Source organism: Macaca mulatta, chromosome 11 (genome assembly GCF_049350105.2).
Source record: "Macaca mulatta isolate MMU2019108-1 chromosome 11, T2T-MMU8v2.0, whole genome shotgun sequence".
Lineage (NCBI taxonomy): Eukaryota > Metazoa > Chordata > Mammalia > Primates > Cercopithecidae > Macaca > Macaca mulatta.
Window position 1 is genome coordinate 56655241 of NC_133416.1, and position 19596 is coordinate 56674836.

General features: G+C 42.6%; 1 protein-coding gene and 1 long non-coding RNA gene across 8 annotated transcripts in view; one reads left to right on the plus strand and one right to left on the minus strand.

Moving 5' to 3' along the window:
• The window catches only part of SPATS2 (spermatogenesis associated serine rich 2), a 169383-nt gene that overhangs the window by 114595 nt on the left and 35192 nt on the right, over positions 1-19596 (plus strand). For all 7 annotated transcript variants that reach the window (XM_015151655.3, XM_077954127.1, XM_077954129.1 and 4 more), the window contains 3 exons: positions 9565-9644; positions 16854-16962; positions 18064-18113. In XM_015151655.3, the coding sequence (XP_015007141.1) occupies positions 9565-9644; positions 16854-16962; positions 18064-18113 (239 nt within the window). The remainder of the gene's footprint in view (positions 1-9564; positions 9645-16853; positions 16963-18063; positions 18114-19596) is intronic.
• LOC144332860 (uncharacterized) lies at positions 15964-19168 on the minus strand. The gene is made up of 2 exons (XR_013401051.1): positions 19053-19168; positions 15964-18260 (listed from the first exon to the last, which is right to left on the minus strand). It is a non-coding gene; the product is annotated as an uncharacterized LOC144332860 (long non-coding RNA).

Consider the following 19596-nt stretch of genomic DNA (forward strand, 5'->3'; position numbering starts at 1 on the left):
GAGGCAGGAGAATGGCGTAAACCCGAGAGGCAGAGCTTGCAGTGAGCTGAGATCCGGCCACTGCACTCCAGCTTGGGCGACAGAGTCAGACTCTGTCTCAAAAAAAAAAAAAAAAGGAGTTAGAGTCCATGAATTAGTATATGGAAGAAAAAGCCACTCTACTAAGTCCTGTTCTTGGACAATAACACCAGTAGGTGAATGCTGAGTTGAAAAAATTAGCAAATCTAGAGTCTTCTCTCGATCTAGTCTATTTATTTGAGCTTTATGGACTTGATTCTCACAGTTAAAACAAACTCCAGGAAATGGAGTATTTCCTTTATCCACTCTCAGTCCTGCCATTGCCTGTGCTAGCAGAGTAGCCTTATGCAGATTACCTCCGATACCATCACAGGCCTTGATATAATCAACTAAATGTGCTTTCCCTCCGATAGGTCACAGAACAGCCTGGCAATTGGGATTAGCATTGTTGAAAGCTAATAACTGCAGCACTATATCCTGCAATCACTTTTTTAAGAGACTCCTGTAACCGAGCTATAAAATCCACATATGGTTCTTTTGGTCCCTGTTTTATAGCACTAAAGGAAGGGTATTGTTCTCCACATGAAGTGATTTTTTTCCCAAGCTCTAATGCACACTCCTCTAAGCTATTCTATGGCATCATCCTGCATGACTACTTGTGCATCTAAACCAGCCCAGCCGCCAACCCTCAAAAGTTGGTCTGCAGTTTTATTTGAGGTTGGGCCTGGGCATTGCGAGCAGCCTGAATGGAAGCTTCATCTGCCCACCAAGTTTTAAATGGTAAGAACTGAGCAGGAGTTAGACAAGCTCGAGTAAGAGCATCCCGGTTAGTAGGAATCATCTGACTGGAAACAGCAACATTCTTTAACAGTCCCATTACAAAAGGAGAACCTGGTCCATACTGATTTATAGCTTGTTTAAATTATTTGAGTAATTTAAAAGGAAATGACTCAAATGTAGCTATATTTCCCTGTTGATCTGGGGGGTGTATTCTAACAGGGAATTACCGTTTCTAAATTACCCTCTCGTCTAGCTTGCTGAATTCCTGCCTGAATAGAACTAAGAGGAATCGCTTGAGGGGCTGCTCAAACAGTCACTGGGGCAACTACTTTTCGCCCAGTGTCCTCTGGAAAAGAAAGATCTGGAGGGTCTTTTTCTTCAAAATAATAATGAGGGGGTGCAGAAGGGTAAGGATGAAACTCTCCCTCCTTTGCCGCTTTAGCTTTAGCTGGCAAACAAACCTGCTCTGTAACCTCTTCTGTTACTTCATTATGCTCTCCTTCCTCCTCATCGTCAGTGTGAAAAAGTTCCAAGGTGGAACGAACCATACCCCACACTTGTCCCATTGTTACCCTGATGCTTCCGAGCTCCCCTTCTTACTCACCACGGGGTTTGCTTTAAGAGTACTCGGGTGTCCTCCAGCTAGTTCCACGTTCTTTAACCGTCACTCTGGCGACTCTTTGACCTGGATTCAAGCCCACACGATGGACACCACTTGCTGAGACCAGCTCGGTCGGGGAGACCCTAACCCAGTGGTGCTAGAGGAATTAAAGACACACACACAGAAATATAGAAGTGTGAAGTGGGAAATCAGGGGTCTCACAGCCTTCAGAGCTGAGAGCCCCGAACAGATTTACCCACGTATTTATTAACAGCAAGCCAGTCATTAGCATTGTTTCTATAGATATTAGATTAACTAAAAGTATCCCTTATGGGAAACGAAGGGATGGGCTGAAATAAAGGGATGGGTTGGGCTAGTTATCTGTAGCAGGAGCATGTCCTTAAGGCACAGATCACTTATGCTCTTGTTTGTGGTTTAAGAACGCCTTTAAGTGGTTTTCCGCCCTGGGCAGGCCAGTTGTTCCTTGCCCTCATTCCCGTAAACCCACAACCTTCCAGCGTGGGCGTTATGGCCATCATGAACATGTCACAGTGCTGCAGAGATTTTATTTATGGCCAGTTTTTGGGGCCAGTTTATGGCCAGATTTTGGGGGACCTGTCCCCCCAAAAAAAGTCATATTTCCTCCAATAAGTGGTAAGTTCACAGATTTACCACCCAGGAAATTAAAGTTAGTGGTATCTTTAGTTTTTGGTTTTTGTGGTTTTGTCTTTTTTATTTTTTTTATTTTTTTTTATTTTTGAGACAGGGTCTTGCTCTGTTGCCCAGGCTGGAGTGCAGTGGCATACTCATAGCTCCCTGCAACCTCAGACTCCTGGGTTCAAGCAATGCTCTTGCCTCAGCCTCCCAAGTATGCATGCCACCATGCCTAGCTACTTTTAAAATTTTGTATAGAAATGGGGTCTAGCTGTGTTGCCCAGGCAGGTCTCAAGCTTCTGGCCTCAGGTGATACTCCTATCTTGGCATCCGAAGGTGCTGGGATTACAGGTGTGAGCCACCACACTCAGCCAACATCTTTAGTTGTGAAGTTCTCAATAGGCCTTAACTACTAATTCTTGTGACAATAATTTCCTTTTCTTTGCACTTATATTTGTACAATATAACCCCGGTCCCCACATTTGCCATTAGTGCACATGAAGAAACTGAACTCCACTTGTAATTTTATTGGTGACTTACATGTGGATTATTCTCAAACTTGGCTTGAGACAAAGCAGTTCCAGGCAATTGGTCACTTTGCTTTATGGTCCAGTATTGGCTGTCTTCAGTCTGAAGGAGAACTTCAGGTTATTTAATTGTTCATGAGATACCATTTCTGTAAGAGTTGGCACTTACATAGGCTCTGCTCTTGAGTTTACTTTTTACTTTTTAGGAGAAAGTTGATACCATTAGAGAAAATATGTCAAATAATAATCATACTTGTCGGGTTATCTAGACTTCTGGGCTTTACCTGTATTTCACTGGATCTTACCTCTTCTGGTCTTTCTTTGGCCATGGTGAAATTGTTACGGGATCTTTGGGGTGTCACTTTTCTGGCCAGAAACCTCTGTGGCCAGTGATGCCTTTGCCTGAGTTCTTGTCCTGCATCCAGGAAGAATGACGTATGCAAAGAAGTGGAAGGTGAACAAGATGAAGAGGAGCTTTATTGAGTGTTACAACAGCTCAGCGGAGACCCACAGTGGGTACCTCCTCTCTGTAGGCAGGTCGTCTCCTACAGAGTGTTCAGCTCTCAGCAGAGAGGAGGCCCTGTAGAGGATGGTTCCTCTCTGTCAGCAGGTCGTCCCATTGTCTCTGCAGCTCTCAGCGGAGAATGTGGCTCTTCTCTGCAGCAGGTTGTCCCCGTCCTCTCTCCATCCCTGCCCCGCTCTGGCTGAGCCAGGGACTTTTGTCGACCTCAGGGGAGAAAGTGTGTGCCAGTTGGTCCGTGGGTGGCCATGGGTGGGCCTGGAAAGGCACCACAAGTCCCTACCCGAGTATGCTGGACTAGCAGCCTGGCCCCCAGCCTTCAGAAGGCCCTCCCTGACCTGAAGGTGGGGCCTAACCAGGGACCCGTTCCCTTCTGCCCAGGAACCTGCTTGTCTCCTGCTGCCATTCATAGCACCCTGGCTCAGCCAACTTGGCTGAGACTGGAGCAGGCGCAGACAGCAGAGAGAAGCCAGACAGCAGGAGCAGGCACTTCCTAGCCTGTGAGGGCAGGGAGGCCTTCCGATGGCCTCAAGAGTACAGGGATGCCTGAGTGTGCAGCTATGGTTTGGGCAGCTGCAGCTGGGAGATGGGGTCTCTTGCCTGCTTCATGGAGCGGGAGGTCTGAGTCTACAGCCAGTTTTGGCAGTGGCACCTGGGGAGTTCCTGCCCCAACTCAGAAGAGGTAGGGCTCCTGCTCCCCCACCCCTACCCCCGTCCCTGCCCACTTTCAGGCTCCACTGAGTGTGTATCCCTGGTGGCCTAGTGGCGCCTCCTTGCTGAAGCCAGTGTGATGGCAGCAGCAGGCCATCTGGAGTGGCTGCTGCCATCAAAATGTGAATAATATTGTTACTCAACTTGCTTTATGTATGTGTAAGGCATATCAGTAGATTATAGCAAGAATCTGAAATCCTTAGAAGAAAGACTATATCTCAAGATACTGTTAAAATAATGGCAATTTGAGAACTAGTATATTTGATGAGTTACACAGCACTAGTGTAAAGCCTAAAACCTGGACTCACTTTGATTCTACAGTAGGATTTACTGTGTGACTTTGGACAAGGAGTAGTACCATGACTGATTTTCTCATCAATATAAGATTAAGAGAAGATATTCTGAGAGGGATTATAATTCCATTTTTCTCCTCGCTTGTCAGAGGGAATAATTTGCCATTATGTTAACAAAAGAAAGATACAAGCAATCCAAAACTCTTAAGTTTTTGGTTATTGAATTCGGATACAAATTCAGTAGCCCCCATGAGAATCCTTAGACTTGGGTTCCACCACCTCAGGCTCAGCTATTTCTATGTCATTCTCAGTGCCTAAAAACAAGTTTTGCCTAATTTTTGAAGCCAGCAAAAACAATAACAAAACCCATAGTATTTACAAATACGTCATTTGTACTGTAAATAACATACTTTTTCTAAAATATACCTACACTTGTCTCTGTAGTGAGCAGCCTAGAATTTGAGCACAAGCACAGGGTTTTCTATGATAGAAATAATCTGCTCATGAATAATTGTATCAAATTCACTTCAGTGCGTCTAAGAGCCTTACTGTGTGTTCATGTTAGCTCTGCCAAACCTCTTTAGATAGGACCCGAGGTGGTGAGCTTTTAATAATTTTCACTCCACAATAGTGTTATTGTGAAGGTCTAACGTATGTGTTTAGTATCATACAGTTTGATAAATCAACGCATTGTTGTTATATTGAGATGGTTATTCATTTTTTTACCAGTCTCTTGCACTAGACTGTAAAACTCTAAGAGGGCATGTGTCTTGTTCACTGTTGCATCCTAGTGTATCTCAATGCCTGCAGCAGTACGTGGATATACAAAACACCTCTTAGAGACCTTGGTGACATTTCTTTTGTATGTATACCAAGAAGCAGAATTGCTGGATCATATGGTAGTTCTATGTTTTATCTTTTAAGGAACCAACATGTGGTTTTTATTGGGGCTGTACCATTTTGCATTTCCACTAGCAGTGCTCCTGAATTCCAATTTTTCCACATTCTTGCCAAATGTGTTGTTTTCTGTTTTTTTTTTTTTTTTTAATAAATAAATATGTACCTTGGGTATAAATATAATCAGAACTTTAAACCAAATTCTAAAACATTTAGTACAGTATGATCTACAGGTTAAAATATAAACTAACAGCAGAATGACACTGTGTTTTAAAGCTTGTCAAGACACCTGTTCAAGTTTGATTTAATACATGGAATAATCAGGCTCAGCTATTTCTATGTCATTCTCAGTGCCTAGAAACAACTTTTGCCTAATTTTTGAAGCCAGCAAAAACAATAAGAAAACCCGTAGTATTTACAAATATGTCATTTGTACTGTAAATAACATACTTTTTCTAAAATATACCTGAATGTGTGCTATTTGAAATAATTCCAACCAGCCTGACCAACATGGTGAAACCCTGACTCTACTAAAAATACAAAAATTAGCTGAGCATGGTAGTGCATGCCTGTAATCCCAGCTACTCAGCAGGCTGAGGCAGGAGAATGGCTTGAACCTGGGAGGTGGAGGTTGTAGTGAGCCGAGATCACACCATTGTACTCCCAGCCTGGGCAACAGAGCGAGACTCAGTCTCCAAAAAAAAAAAAAAAAAAAAAAAAGTAATTCCAAAAAAAAATTCTGAAATGGTTCCTGATGTGAGTGAAATAAATAACAAAGCTCAAGCTCAAGGCTTCCTCTTTTTTTTTTTTTTTTTTTTTTTTGAGGTGGAGTCTTGCTCTGTCGCCCAGGTTGGGGTGCAGTGGTGCATTCTCGGCTCACTGCAACCTCTGCCTCCTGGGTTGAAGCAGTTCTCTTGCTTCAGCCTCCCTGGTAGCTGGAATTACAGGTGTGTGCCACCATGCCCGGCTAATTTTTGTATTTTTAGTAGAGATGGGGTTTCACCTTGTTCACTGGTCTCGAACTCCTGACCTCCAGTTATCTACCTGCCTCAGCCTCCCAAAGTGCTGGGATTACAGGTATGAGCCACTGCACCCAGCCTAGACTTCCTCATATTCTTTATGAATCTTGCCTGAGAATTTTTTTTTTTTACCTGAACACCCAGGATGAGAGAATTTTTTTTTTTTTTTTTTTTTTTTTTGAGACGGAGTCTCACTCAGTTGCCCAGGCTGGAGTGCAGTGGCGTGATCTCGGCTCACTGCAAGCCCCGCCTCCCAGGTTCACACCATTCTCCTGCCTCAGCCTCCTGAGTAGTTGGGACTGCAGGCACCCGCCACCATGCCCAGCTAACTTTTTTGTATTTTCAGTAGAGATGGGGTTTCACCGTGTTAGCCAGGATGGTCTTGATCTCCTGACCTCATGATCTGCCCGTTTCGGCCTCCCATAGTGCTGGGATTACAGGCGTGAGCCACCGCGCCTGGCCAGATTAGAGAATATTTAACAGCACTTTTTCCTTAAAAATGTATTTCTGATAGAATACATGCTCTTGTATCACAGCTAGGTATTAATAAAAAGATGAAATCCTGCCTTATTTCCTACCAATAGAATCAGGTAAATCTTAAGCTTTCTTTTCATGAAAAAATAAGAGTTTAAAAATCACTATTGCTGATAGGAATTAAAAATTACTTTCTATATAATACTAAGAGACATTTAGGCTCCAGTTGATTAAAGTAAGGTTTTGAATCTACTTGAGGTGTTGGTTTAAGTTTAAAAAGGCAATATCAGCTAGTGAGTAGACAAATTAAGATGTTAGATTATTGCTTTCTCTTTTTGGTGACCTCGTGTCATAGAATATAAATGCAAAATTGTCATTTGTGCCCTCCTGACCTGTATAGACCATCTCAGTGCCTCCTATGCCCCTGGTTTAAGTAAGTAATGGCCAGTGCTGGCCATTGGGCAACACTGGCAGGAAATTCAGAGGAAGGGAGGAGAGTGAGGTAGGAACATTTATTCCTCTAATCTTTCTCTGACAGGTAGCTGTGGGCTTGAGTGTGTCCTTTGGCCCTCTGTATACCAGATGAAACAAAAATAAAAGGGCCCTTTCTGTCTTTGGCTCCTGTAACTGCTCTCTCCTCACACTCAAGTCTCAATTAGCAATGCACATTGCTTAAAAGCCAGCAAAACGAGGCCGGGCGCGGTGGCTCAAGCCTGTAATCCCAGCACTTTGGGAGGCCGAGACGGGCGGATCACAAGGTCAGGAGATCGAGACCATCCTGGCTAACATGGTGAAACCCCGTCTCTACTAAAAATACAAAAAAACTAGCCGGGCGAGGTGGCGGGCGCCTGTAGTCCCAGCTACTCGGGAGGCTGAGGCAGGAGAATGGCGTAAACCCGGGAGGCGGAGCTTGCAGTGAGCTGAGATCCGGCCACTGCACTCCAGCCTGGGCGACAGAGCGAGACTCCGTCTCAAAAAAAAAAAAAAAAAGCCAGCAAAACGATAACAAGAGGTACAGCCCTATCTTGGGTGGTTTCCCTACTCTCTGCTAGCACATTTGAAAATAGTCCTGTTATTAAACTCTATTAAGATTGCCCAGTTTGAGTATGCCATTCGCTTCCTGTTTGGGATCCTGACTGAAATAGCCGCTTTATGTATTTTTAATCATTATCCTAACAGTATTCCAGATAAATCCTAATTATACTAATTTGTTTCGGCCAGTAATTGAGTGTTTGCAGAACTACCCTTTGGTTTTTGTTTGTTTGTTTCTTGAGGCAGGATCTCTCTCTGTCACCCAGGCTGGAGTACAGTGGTGCATTCACGACTCATTGCAGCCTCAACCTCCCAGACTACAGCTGTCTTCCCACCTCAGCCTCCGAATTAGCTGGGACTATAGGAACGTGCCACCATGTCTGGCTAATTTTTTTCCTTTTTGTAGAGGCAGGGTTTCACCATATTACCCAGGCTGCTCTCAAACTTCTGGGCTCAAGCGATCCACTTGCCTTGGCCTCCCAAAATGTTGGGATTAGAGGTGTGAACCACCATACCCAGCCTACCCTTTGTCTTCCTTGCAGTTTGTGTCATCTAGTATGTTGTTAAAGGAAAACAAAACAAAACAAAAAACAGAGCTAGATGAGCATAAGAGGCTAGTAATAGAACCCAAAATGCTGTTTTATGTTCCCTCTTTTCCCTAAAAGAGATTGGTGGTTTGATTGACTAATAAGTGGATTATTGATGTCCTCTGTATCATCCCACTGCTCATTACTCTTTGAGGGAGGATACATTAAAACATTCGAGTTATGTCATTTAGCTGATCTATAGGAATTCTGAGAACGTTCTAAATAGTGCTTTGGTTTTATAAGATCTTTGTTTTTGTAGACTGTATCTCTTTTCAATTAATAAAGATAATTGGGAGTTAACCATATTTATAGTCATCCAGAAAACTCAAGCTTAAATACTGAGTTTGTATAAGTGTTACCTGATTTTTTCATTTGAGTAACAGTCTAGAAATGGCCAGTATTAACAAAAGTTCAATCTAAATTAATTCAAGGTTTAAGATTAAGCCGTGAAAGAATCTTTAATTGAAACATATCTGTAATAACAGCAAAATAATTTGGAAAGTGTACTAGAGTATTACCGTGGTTTTTTTGTACCCCTTTTCTCAACATTTTTCCTTTTACTTGCCTTGTTGAAATTCTAACTCCTAAGCTACTTCCAAGTACAGTGCAGAGATCAGTAATATTGTTATCACCTGGGAGTAAAAATCTCCTGCCACAGGCCAGGCTGCTGAATCACAACCTACATTTTAGCATAAGATTCCCTAGGTGGTAAGTATGCACATCAGAATTTGAAAAGCACTCTAACCATCTCCTGAGATTGTATCTTACTGGGTTAAAACAAAGCTGTTGAGTATTAAAGCTGAAGTAATTTATTGATCACATAGTCAGAGGTAAAGAAACTGATTAAATTTGCACATAGCCTTTTTCTTTGTAAGTACAGAGAAACCAGAATCTTTTTTTGTAATCAATCATATTGAACTGAGTTTTTCTATAACCTACAACTTGGATACCTTGCTTCATCAAGCTTTATATTAGGGACACACACATGAATGTATTCATGGGTTTATAGTCTACAAACATAACACGTATGGTTCCATCTAGAAGAGGAAATTACTTTGTGTTATTAATGCTACAGAAGCTTCCATCCCACTCACATTTTCAGATTCTTTAGGGTTAAATTTTACCATGGGGAGCTATTTACTTGCAACATTTTTAGAGGACCTTAAGGTGGGATAATTAACAGCAATATCAAGGATTACAGGACAGTCTAATATAGTTGATGTATTTAGTGTTTACCTCAAACTGTGACAGTTTTTATTAAAATTAAAATTTTGTATTATAAGTTTAATTCAGAAGGCAGTTAAAGTTATCTATGTAACAGAATTTGCCAAATAGCAACTAAGCTGTTAATTGTTTTATGGGACAAAAGCAGCCAGTCTTGGCCCTTCTGTCTTAGGGATGGATTACATTTGAATCATGTTGAATATATTTTTCCTTTCTTATTCTTTCAGATTCATCAGGATTCATTTTTGATTTGCAGTCCAATACTGTACTGGCCCAGGGAGGGGCTTTTGAGAACATGAAAGAGAAGGTAAGACTAGTCACTATGGATAGTAAACTTGACTGTCATAGGAAAAGTTAGGTACTAATATGACTAGTGGCTACCACAAACTCATTATGAGAGTGAAATATTTTTTTTCTTTTTTTGAGAAGGAGTCTCGCTCTGTCACCCAGGCTGGAGGGCAGTGGTGCGATCTCGGCTCACTGCAAGCTCCCCCTCCCGGGTTCACGCCATTCTCCTGCCTCAGCCTCCGGAGTAGCTGGGACTACAGGCGCCCGCCACCACGCCCGGCTGATTTTTTTTTGTATTTTTAGTAGAGACGGGGTTTCACCGTGTTAGCCAGGATGGTCTCGATCTCCTGACCTTGTGTTCCGCCCACCTTGGCCTCCCAAAGTGCTGGGACTACAGGCGTGAGCCACCGTGCCTGGCCAAGAGTGAAATTTTAAGAATAAAACAATGCCACTATATATCAGAGAGTGATGGCCATAAATAGGTTCTGATTGCACAGAACCTATTAACAGAACCTATTAAATGCAAACATTTTCTTTGCCTATCTCCATGTATATTAACTCCAAATTCTCTTGAAGATATTCAGTATTAATTAGTTTATTAATATTTATATGCCTGAGTGTATCTCATTTGGCAACACTTCTTAAGGAACAATCTGAATAGGATCTTCCCAAGTACTTGAAGAGCATTCTTAAGTCCAGGAGGCTTCAGAGCCAAGACAAGAAATAGGTCTTTTGTGGGTTTTTTTGAGACAGAGTCCAACCCAGGTTGGAGTGCAGTGGCATGATCTCAGCTCACTGCAATCTCCGCCTCCTGGGTTCAAGTGATTCTTGTGCCTCAGCCTCCTGAGTAGCTGGGATTACAGGGGTGCACCACCATGCCCAGCTAATTTTTGTATTTGTAGTGGAGACAAGGTTCTCCATGTTGGCCAGGGTGGTCGCGAACTCCTGGCCTCAAGTAATCCACCCACCTCAGCCTCCTAGAGTGCTGGGATAGCCACCACACCCGGCCAGAAGTAGATCTTCTAAGGAGCATTCTTTTGGAAAGAAAACCAAGTGGTTTTAGTAATGTAACCCTCAACAAGCTATATTGAGAAAAACATAAAACAAAAGCTTTATGTGCTTTCTGTCTTTTTTTTTTTTTTTTTTTGAGACAGAGTCTTGCTTTGTCGCTACAGTGACACAATCTCAGCTCCCTTTAGCCTCTGCCTCCTGGGTTCAAGTGATTCTCATGTCCCAGCCTCCTGAGTAGCTGGAACTACAGGCATGTGCCACCATGCCTGGCTAATTTTTTTATTTTTAGTAGAGACGGGGTTTTGCCATGTTGGCCAGGCTGGTCTCAAACTCCTGACCTCAAGCAATCTGCCCGCCTTGGCCTCCCAAAGTGCTGGGATTATAGGCATGAGCAACCACACCCGGCCTCTCTGTCTTATTTTTTTAAAAATTTGTTGACTATGGAGTCCTGTACAGTGGTTGAGTACTATACATAATCGTATTTTTAAATTATCAGAACCTTACCTTTATCGTAGAGTCTGTAAGTTTGATGGGGTTTTTTTTGTTTTGTTTTGTTTTGTTTTTTATGAGACAGAGTTTCACTCTGTCACCCAGGCTGGAGTGCAGTGGCATGATCTCAGCTCACTGCAACCTCTGCCTCCCAGGTTCAAGTGATTCTCCTGCCTCAGCCTCCCATGTAGCTGGGGCTACAGGCACGTGCCACCACGCCTGGCTAAGTTTTTATATTTTTAATAGAGGGGGCGTCTCACCATGTTAGCCAGGATGGTCTCAATCTCCTGACCTCGTGATCCACCTGCCTCGGCCTCCCAAAGTGCTGGGATTACAGGCCTGAGCCACCACTCCCGGCGGAGTCTGTTAAGTTTTGCCTACACTTCCATTTTTTAGGGATCATTACTATGATTGATACATATGAAGTTGCTCATCTCAAAAATGTATTAGCCTTCGTTGAATTACAGATTGTATACCTTCTCACTTGTATGGTTTTTTTATTTTTGTTTTTATTTTTATTTCTTGAAACAGAGTCTCCCTCTGTCGCCCAGGCTGGAGTGCAATGGCGCAATCTCGGCTCACTGCAACCTCCGCCTCCCAGGTTCAAACAATTCTCCTGCCTCAGCGCCCCCGACGTGAAGACATTTTAAAATATAAAATACCTAGAAATAGCCGGGTGCAGTGGCTCACGCCTGTAGTCCCACCACTTTGGGAGGCCGAGGTGGGCAGATTACCTGAGGTCGGGAGTTTGAGACCAACCTGACCAACATGGAGAAGCCCCGTCTCTACTAAAAATACAAAAAAAGAAATTAGCTGAGCATGGTGGCGCATGCCTGTAATCCCAGCTACTTACGAGGCTGAGGCAGGAGAATTGCTTGAATCCAGGAAGTGGAGGTTGCCGTGAGCCGAGATCGTGCCATTGCACTGCAGCCTGGGCAGCAAGAGTAAAACTCTGTCTCAAAAAAAAAAAACCTAGAAATATGGGATGAAAGATAATATACATCATTTTGAATGTATAGCTGAATATAAGAAGTAAGGGAAATCCCTAGAGGGTACTAAAAACCAGAATAGTGAGCTTGAACTGTTAATAGGTAACTGTGGCATGTTTTGCCAGTCTCAGTAACACAAGGGTTTTACCACATAGTGCCATTAAGCCCAGTAATGCCAGCACTTTTGGGAGGCTAAGGTGGGAGGATCCCTTGATCTCAGGAGTTTGAAATCAGCCTAGGCAACATAGTGAGACCTCATCTTTACAAAAAATAAAAATAGCCACATGTGGTGGCACATGCCTGTGGTCCCAGCTACTCAGGAGGCTGAGGCGGGAGGATTGCTTGAGCCTGGGAGGTCGAGGCTGTAGTGAGCCGAGATCACAACACTGCACTCCAGCCTGGGTGACAGCAAGACTGTCTCAAACAAAACCAAAAAACCCAAACAAAAAGATTGGAACTGAGGTCTTATGTAAGCTTGCCATTTTAAAAATATTTCACCTTCAGGGAAAGGGTAAACTAGAATAAATCTGCCCACTGACTTTTTTTTTTAATGGAGGCAGAGGTTGGAGGCGGAGGTCTGTCGGGGTTGGAGTATAGTGGTGAGATCTTGGCTCACTGCAACCTCTGCCTCCCAGGTTCAAGCAATTCTGTCGCAGCCTCCCAGGTAGCCGGGATTAGAGATGTGCACCACCACGCCTGGCTAATTTTTGTATTTTTAGTAGAGACAGGGTTTCACCATGTTGGACAGGCTGATCTTGAACTCCTGACCTCACTCGAGTGATCTGCTTGCCTCAGCCTCCCAGAGTGCTGGGATTACAAGCATGAGCCACCGCGCCTGGCCCCACTGACTTTTGAACACAATGTTCTTACTATGTGGGTTTAGAGAGATACATTTAAAGGGTAAAAAGAATTGTAAATCTTAAATTTTATCCAATGGTTTTTTTTTGTTTTTTGTTTTGTTTTGTTTTGTTTTTTTTTTTTGAGACGGAGTCTCGCTCTGTCGCCCAGGCTGGAGTGCAGTGGCCGGATCTCAGCTCACTGCAAGCTCTGCCTCCTGGGTTTGCGCCATTCTCCTGCCTCAGCCTCCTGAGTAGCTGGGACTACAGGCGCCCGCCACCTCGCCCGGCTATTCCAATGGTTTTATCATTAGTAATATAATGGTAATATTATATTGTAGGGTTGTTATTATTTTGAGTATTATAAAATAAAGCAAATTATAAAATAATGTTTTTAGGAACTAGAACTTTTGGTTAAGAGAGAAGAGATACATGTTTAAAATAAGATGAGAAAAGATCTTTTAATAGTACATTTGAATTGAAGATGTCAATGTGAGCTCATTATTTGACAAAAAAAAATCTCCTAGATTGATCCACGAAAGTGTCTAAAAACAATGACTCCACAATAGTGATAAGCACACCTAGCTCCTAGATACTGATTTGTCTTTTTTTTTTTTTTTTTTTTTGAGACGGAATCAGAGTCTCACTCTGTCACCTAAGCTGGAGTTCAGTGGCATGATCTCGACTCAGTGCAAGCTCCGCCTCCCAGGTTCACACCACTCTCCTCCCTCAGCCTCCCGAGTAGCTGGGACTACAGGTGTCCGCCACCACACCTGGCTAATTTGTTTGTATTTTTAGGAGAGACGGGGTTTCACAGTGTTAGCCAGGATGGTCTTGATCTTCTGACCTCGTGATCCACCCACCTCGGCATCTGCCCACCTCTGCTGCCCAAATTGTTGGGATTACAGGTGTGAGCCACTGCTCCTGGCCGCTCCTAGATACTGGTTTCTAACTACCATTCCTCATTAAAAGGAACCAGAGCTTCTTTGAGAAATAATTAATTTTGCATTCTGCAGTAAGACAAGAAATAAAAATTGTAAGAATTGGAAAGGCATGGCCGGGCACGGTGGCTCAAGGCTGTAACCCCAGCACTTTGGGAGGCCGAGACGGGTGGATCACAAGGTCAGGAGATCGAGACCATCCTGGCTAACATGCTGAAACCCCATCTCTACTAAAAAAAAATACAAAAAACTAGCCGGGCGAGGTGACGGGCGTCTGTAGTCCCAGCTACTCGGGAGGCTGAGGCAGGAGAATGGCGTGAACCCGGGAGGCGGAGCTTGCAGTGAGCTGAGATCCGGCCACTGCACTCCAGCCTGGGCGACACAGCAAGACTCCGTCTCAAAAAAAAAAAAGAATTGGAAAGGCAGAAAAAAACTGCTGTTATTTGGCCGGGGCAGTGACTCATGCCTGTGATCCCAGCACTTTGGGAGGCTGAGGCAGGACGATCACTTGAGGCCAGGAGTTCAAGACCAGCCTGGGCAACATAAGGGGACCCCCATCTCTACAAAAAATATTTATAGCCAGGCCTGGTGGTACCTGCCTGTAGTCCCAGCTATTCAGGAGGCTGAGGTGGGAGCATCGCTTGAGCCCAGAAGTTAAGTATTGCAGTGAGCTATGAATGCACTACTGCACTGCAGCCTGAGTGACACAGTGAGACCCTGTCTCAAAAAACAAATGAAACCCCTTCTGTTATCTATAGGCAATACAGTTATCTACATAGAAAATCCAAGAAAGCAACAAATTAATAGGACTAATAAGAGTTCATCAAGGTTGCTGGATATAAAATGGATATATAAACATGAAAACAAAATATACAATTATTGTAAATTTTGTATGCGTGTGTATGTGTGTGTGTGTATTTTTTTCTTTCTTTTTTTTTTTGAGACTGAGTTTTGCTCTTTCGCCCAGGTAGGAGTGCAGTGGCACAATCTTGGCTCATGGCAACCTCTGCCTTCTGGTTTCAAGCAGTTCTCCTGCCTCAGCCTCCAGAATAGCTGGGATTACAGGTGTGCACCACCACACCCAGCTAACTTTTGTATTTTTAGTAGAGACGGGGTTTCACCATGTTTACCAGGCTGATCTCGAACTCCTGACCTCATGGTCCACCCGCCTGGGTCTCCCAAAGTGCTGGGATTACAGGCATGAGCCACTGCACCTGGACCTTTTTTTATTTTTATTTTTTTTTATTTTTATTTTTTTTTTTTGAGATGGAATCTCGCTGTGTGGCCCAGGCTGGAGTGCAGTGGCCCGATCTCGGCTCACTGCAAGCTCCACCTCTCGGGTTCATGCCATTCTCCTGCCTCAGCCTCCGAGTAGCTGGGACTACAGGCGCCCGCCACCACGCCCGGCTAGTTTTTTGTATTTTTAGTAGAGACGGGGTTTCACCGTGTTAGCCAGGATGGTCTCGATCTCCTGACCTCGTGATCCACCCACCTCAGCCTCCCAAAGTGCTGGGATTACAGGCTTGAGCCACCGCGCCGGGCCTTTTTTTTTTTTTATTGAGATGGAGTCTTTCTCTGTTGCCTAGGCTGGAGTGCAATGGCGCGATCTCGGCTCACTGCAACCTCCACCTCCCAGGTTCAAGCGATTCTCCTGCCTCAGCCTCCTGAGTATCTGGGATTACAGGCGTGCGCCGCCATGCCCAGCTAATTTTTGTAGAGACAGGGTTTTTCCGTGTTGGTCAGGCTGGTCTTGAACTCCTGATCTTGTGATCTGCTCACCTCAGCCTCCCCAAAGTGCTGGGATTACAGACATTAGCCACCGTGCCCGGCCATATATTTTTAGTCTCAAAAAATATGAAATACAGGCCAGGTATGGTGGCTCAAGGCCTGTAATCCCAGCACTTTAGGAGGCAGAGGCAGGTAGATCACTTGAGGCCAAGAGTTTGAGACCAGCCTGGCCAACAGCAAAACCCCATCTCTACTAAAAATACAAAAATTAACTGGGCATGATGGTGCATGCCTGTAATCCTGGCTACTGAGGAGGCTGGGGCGCAAGAATCGCCTGAACCTGGGAGGTGGAGGTTGCAGATAGCTGAGATCATGCCACTGCACTCCAGCCTGGGTGACAGAGTGAGACTGTCTCAAAATAAATAAATAAGAGATGCATTTATCAACATGGAAAAAATCTAAAAAAATAATGCTATGTGCAAAATATAAATTGAAGATAAATACATACGATATATGATATAATATTTTTATGTATTTATGTAATGCAAAATAATAGTGTATATTACCTATGGATATATGCACATATCATAAAAATGCAAAAGCACTTATGGAAATACCACCAAGTTCAGGGTAGAAATCTCTAGTGAGACGAAGAAGGGAAATAGGACTTACTAGGTGTTCATGGGGGCTTCAATTATATTTATTTTGTTTTAGTAAACTCAGTGTCATGGAGTGCGTGTTAATTATGTTTTATATGCCTGAAATAGTTTATAATTTAAATTGTTTGTATAAATTATCTTTATTTTACAATTAAACGATGCAAGGTAAAATATATTTCAAAAAATCTTACACAAAAATATAAGTTGTTTTTGTTGCTAGTTCATTTAACTTTCCACCTTTCTCTACAGTATGCTAAAAATGAGGAAATGTTGATGCTACATTAATACCTGATACCGAAATTAAACCACCTTTTCTTTATATGAAATCTAGCATATAACTTCTATTTCTAGCAATGTTCTGCATTTCTAAGTTTTGAAATTAATTTTTCACATGCTGGTATCAGTCATCTATTAATAATTCCCAGTGAGATGGTTGTATGTACTGTCGCTGATGCTAAAGAGTGATACATATTGTTTAAAATGAAATATCACTCTTTTCGTTATTCTCTGTATAGGCCTCAGCTGCCTAGTGACCTACTAATGTTAGAATTAAACGACCCCGCCATCTTTTCCAGATAAATGCGGTACGTGCAATAGTTCCCAATAAGAGCAACAATGAAATCATCCTGGTTTTGCAGCACTTTGATAACTGTGTGGACAAAACAGTACAAGCATTCATGGAAGGTAATCCTGACTTAGTTTTAAAAATAAATTTATATTTGTTCAAATAGAATTTGCTTCAGACTTTTATAACACTCAGCAATCCAGTAATTCATAGATGATATAGCAGACCCCATGAAAACATAACATACCATGACATTTGACAATACCTCTTTCAGCCCTAGAAGCTGAAATAAGCTATGTGGTGTCTATAGTAAGAGACAAGCTGAGAAAATTCCATTGTTTTGCGCTAAATGTTCTCTAATGGCATTTAAGAGGAAATCATGTGGCCGGTGGTATAAGGGACTTGATTGGAGTTGGGTTAAATAAGAATTTAAGAGACTCTTAAAAACAAAGTAGTGATTCAGTGGCTCACCAACAGATGGCAAATTCAAGGACTCAGTATTGTCTTGAGGATTCTAATATTATTAGTTTGGCTGTGGCAAGTGACTCAAATGTGTGGGTTTGAATTTCCTTATCTAATATGTAGAAGAATGGCAGGCTTAGTCAACCCTTCAGATTTATAGCATTGAGAAGTGTTTTATAAACTTCCTTCCATGTAACCTGTTGGAGAAAAACTATCTAAAGCTATGTGTCTTTGAATAACAATATCAGGTCAGGTCTCCCTGTTTTTATTTTCCTGAGTCTGCCAGCATAGGATACACAGGTTTGAATACTATAAGGTTTTTCTTTATTTTCATCTTCTTAAAAAATAATGTTAGTGTTTGGGTAATGTGCAGCTGTCTCCAAAACTATATAGCCAAGGTGGTGTGTAACTGGAGGGGAAAGGATGGCACACTTGGCTAAAACCAGTGTGCCATCCCCTTTGTATTTGGTCTAAGATGTATAGATAAGAAAATCTTCAAAATGGCGCAGCTACATTAGTCTCTTCTTAGAAGAACTTACTGAGGAAATTACTTGGAGAGGAGGTTCTAAGTAGGCAGGTATTCCAAAAGGGAAGCATGGCATGATTATCTCATTATATTACTCTAGACCCGATCCTTAATTTTTCCTGTTAGGAGCTTTGTAAATTCTCCAGCAATTACAAAATGGGAGGACACTGACTCCTGCTTGACTACTGTGTGTGTGGTAGGAGACAAAATCTGTAACTGGTTTCTCTTACAGGTAGTGCCAGTGAAGTACTCAAAGAATGGACAGTAACAGGCAAGAAAAAGGTAAAATGAATTACATTTAAAAACATGATGTTTATATTATTTTTTTAAATTTAGGCTCTGCAAAAATATTTGAAAGAAAAGGTTTACATACATATCTTCAGTTTACCTGGTTAAAAAACATCTTTGGCCAGGTGCAGTGGCTCACACCTGTAATCCCAGCACTTTGGGAGGCCAAAGCAGGTGGATCACTTGAGGTCAGGGGTTCAAGACCAGCCTGGCCAACATGATGAAGCCCCATCTCTACTAAAAACTAGAAAAAATTAGGTGTGGTGGCACGTGCCTGTAATCCCAGTTACTCAGGAGGGCGAGGCAGGAGAATAACTTGAACCCAGGAGGCATGTAACCTGTTGGAGAAAAGCTATCTAAAGCTATTGCGTCTTTGAATAACAACATCAGGTTAGGTCTCCCTGTTTTTATTTTCCTGAGTCTGCCAGCATAGGATACACAGGTTTGAATACTGTAAGGTTTTTCTTTATCTTCATCTTTTAAAAAAATAATGTTAGTGTTTGGGTAATGTGCAGCTGTCTCCAAAACAATATAACCAAGTTGCAGTGAGCTGAGATCGGGCCACTGCACTCCAGCCTGGGTGACAGTGAGACTCCATCTCAAAAAAAAAAAAAAAAATATATATATATATATATATATAATTTGACATTGAAACATAGCTGTGTCTCACAGAGTACCACACAGTCCTCTCCATGTGATTTAAGGCAGGAAACAGAATGACTTTGCTGTGGTGCAGTTACTAGTCAGGGGTGAAAAAGAGCAAATCAAGGAAAGCAAGAGAAAGCAATCTAATTGAGTGGTTTTCAACCATATTCATATCATAAATCAGTTAAAACAGTTCAGATTTTTGGTCAGAAAACTGGGTTGTAGTCCTGATATTAATGAACTTTGACATAAAGCTATTAGGTGCTGGCCAAGCACAGTGGCTCATGCCTGTAATCCCAGCACTTTGGGAGGCTGAGGTGGGAGGATAACTTGAGCCCAGGAGTTCAAGACCAGCCTGGGCAACATGATGAGACCCGATCTCAAAAAAAAAAAGAAAAAAAAACTATTAGGTGCCTTGCAGAGGGGTCCAATGTTCCACTTTGGGAGGTAGAAGGCACTCAGGCTATGGGGTCAGTCAGAACTGGATTCCTACCCTGTTCCACTGTCTACTGGCATTGTGACTGATACTGCTTAACATTTATGTGCCTTAGTTTGCTCATCTCTAAAATAGGAAGATAGCTCTAATAAATACAAGTACATAATACAATGCCTAACATATTAGTTCTCGTTCCTTTCTCCTTATTTACTTAAAATCAGATGCTTTTCCCAAAGGATACCAGCTGGTCTCAAAATTCTTCCCACAGCTGTGCACCATAAAGGTAACCCCTTTAGGAAATGCTTGAAGTATGGATTTTAATCAAGTATCTCTGTGAAATCTGTTTGGGGTGTTCTTTTCTTTATTAAGTCAGTGCTGGAGTTCTGAAATGCTTCC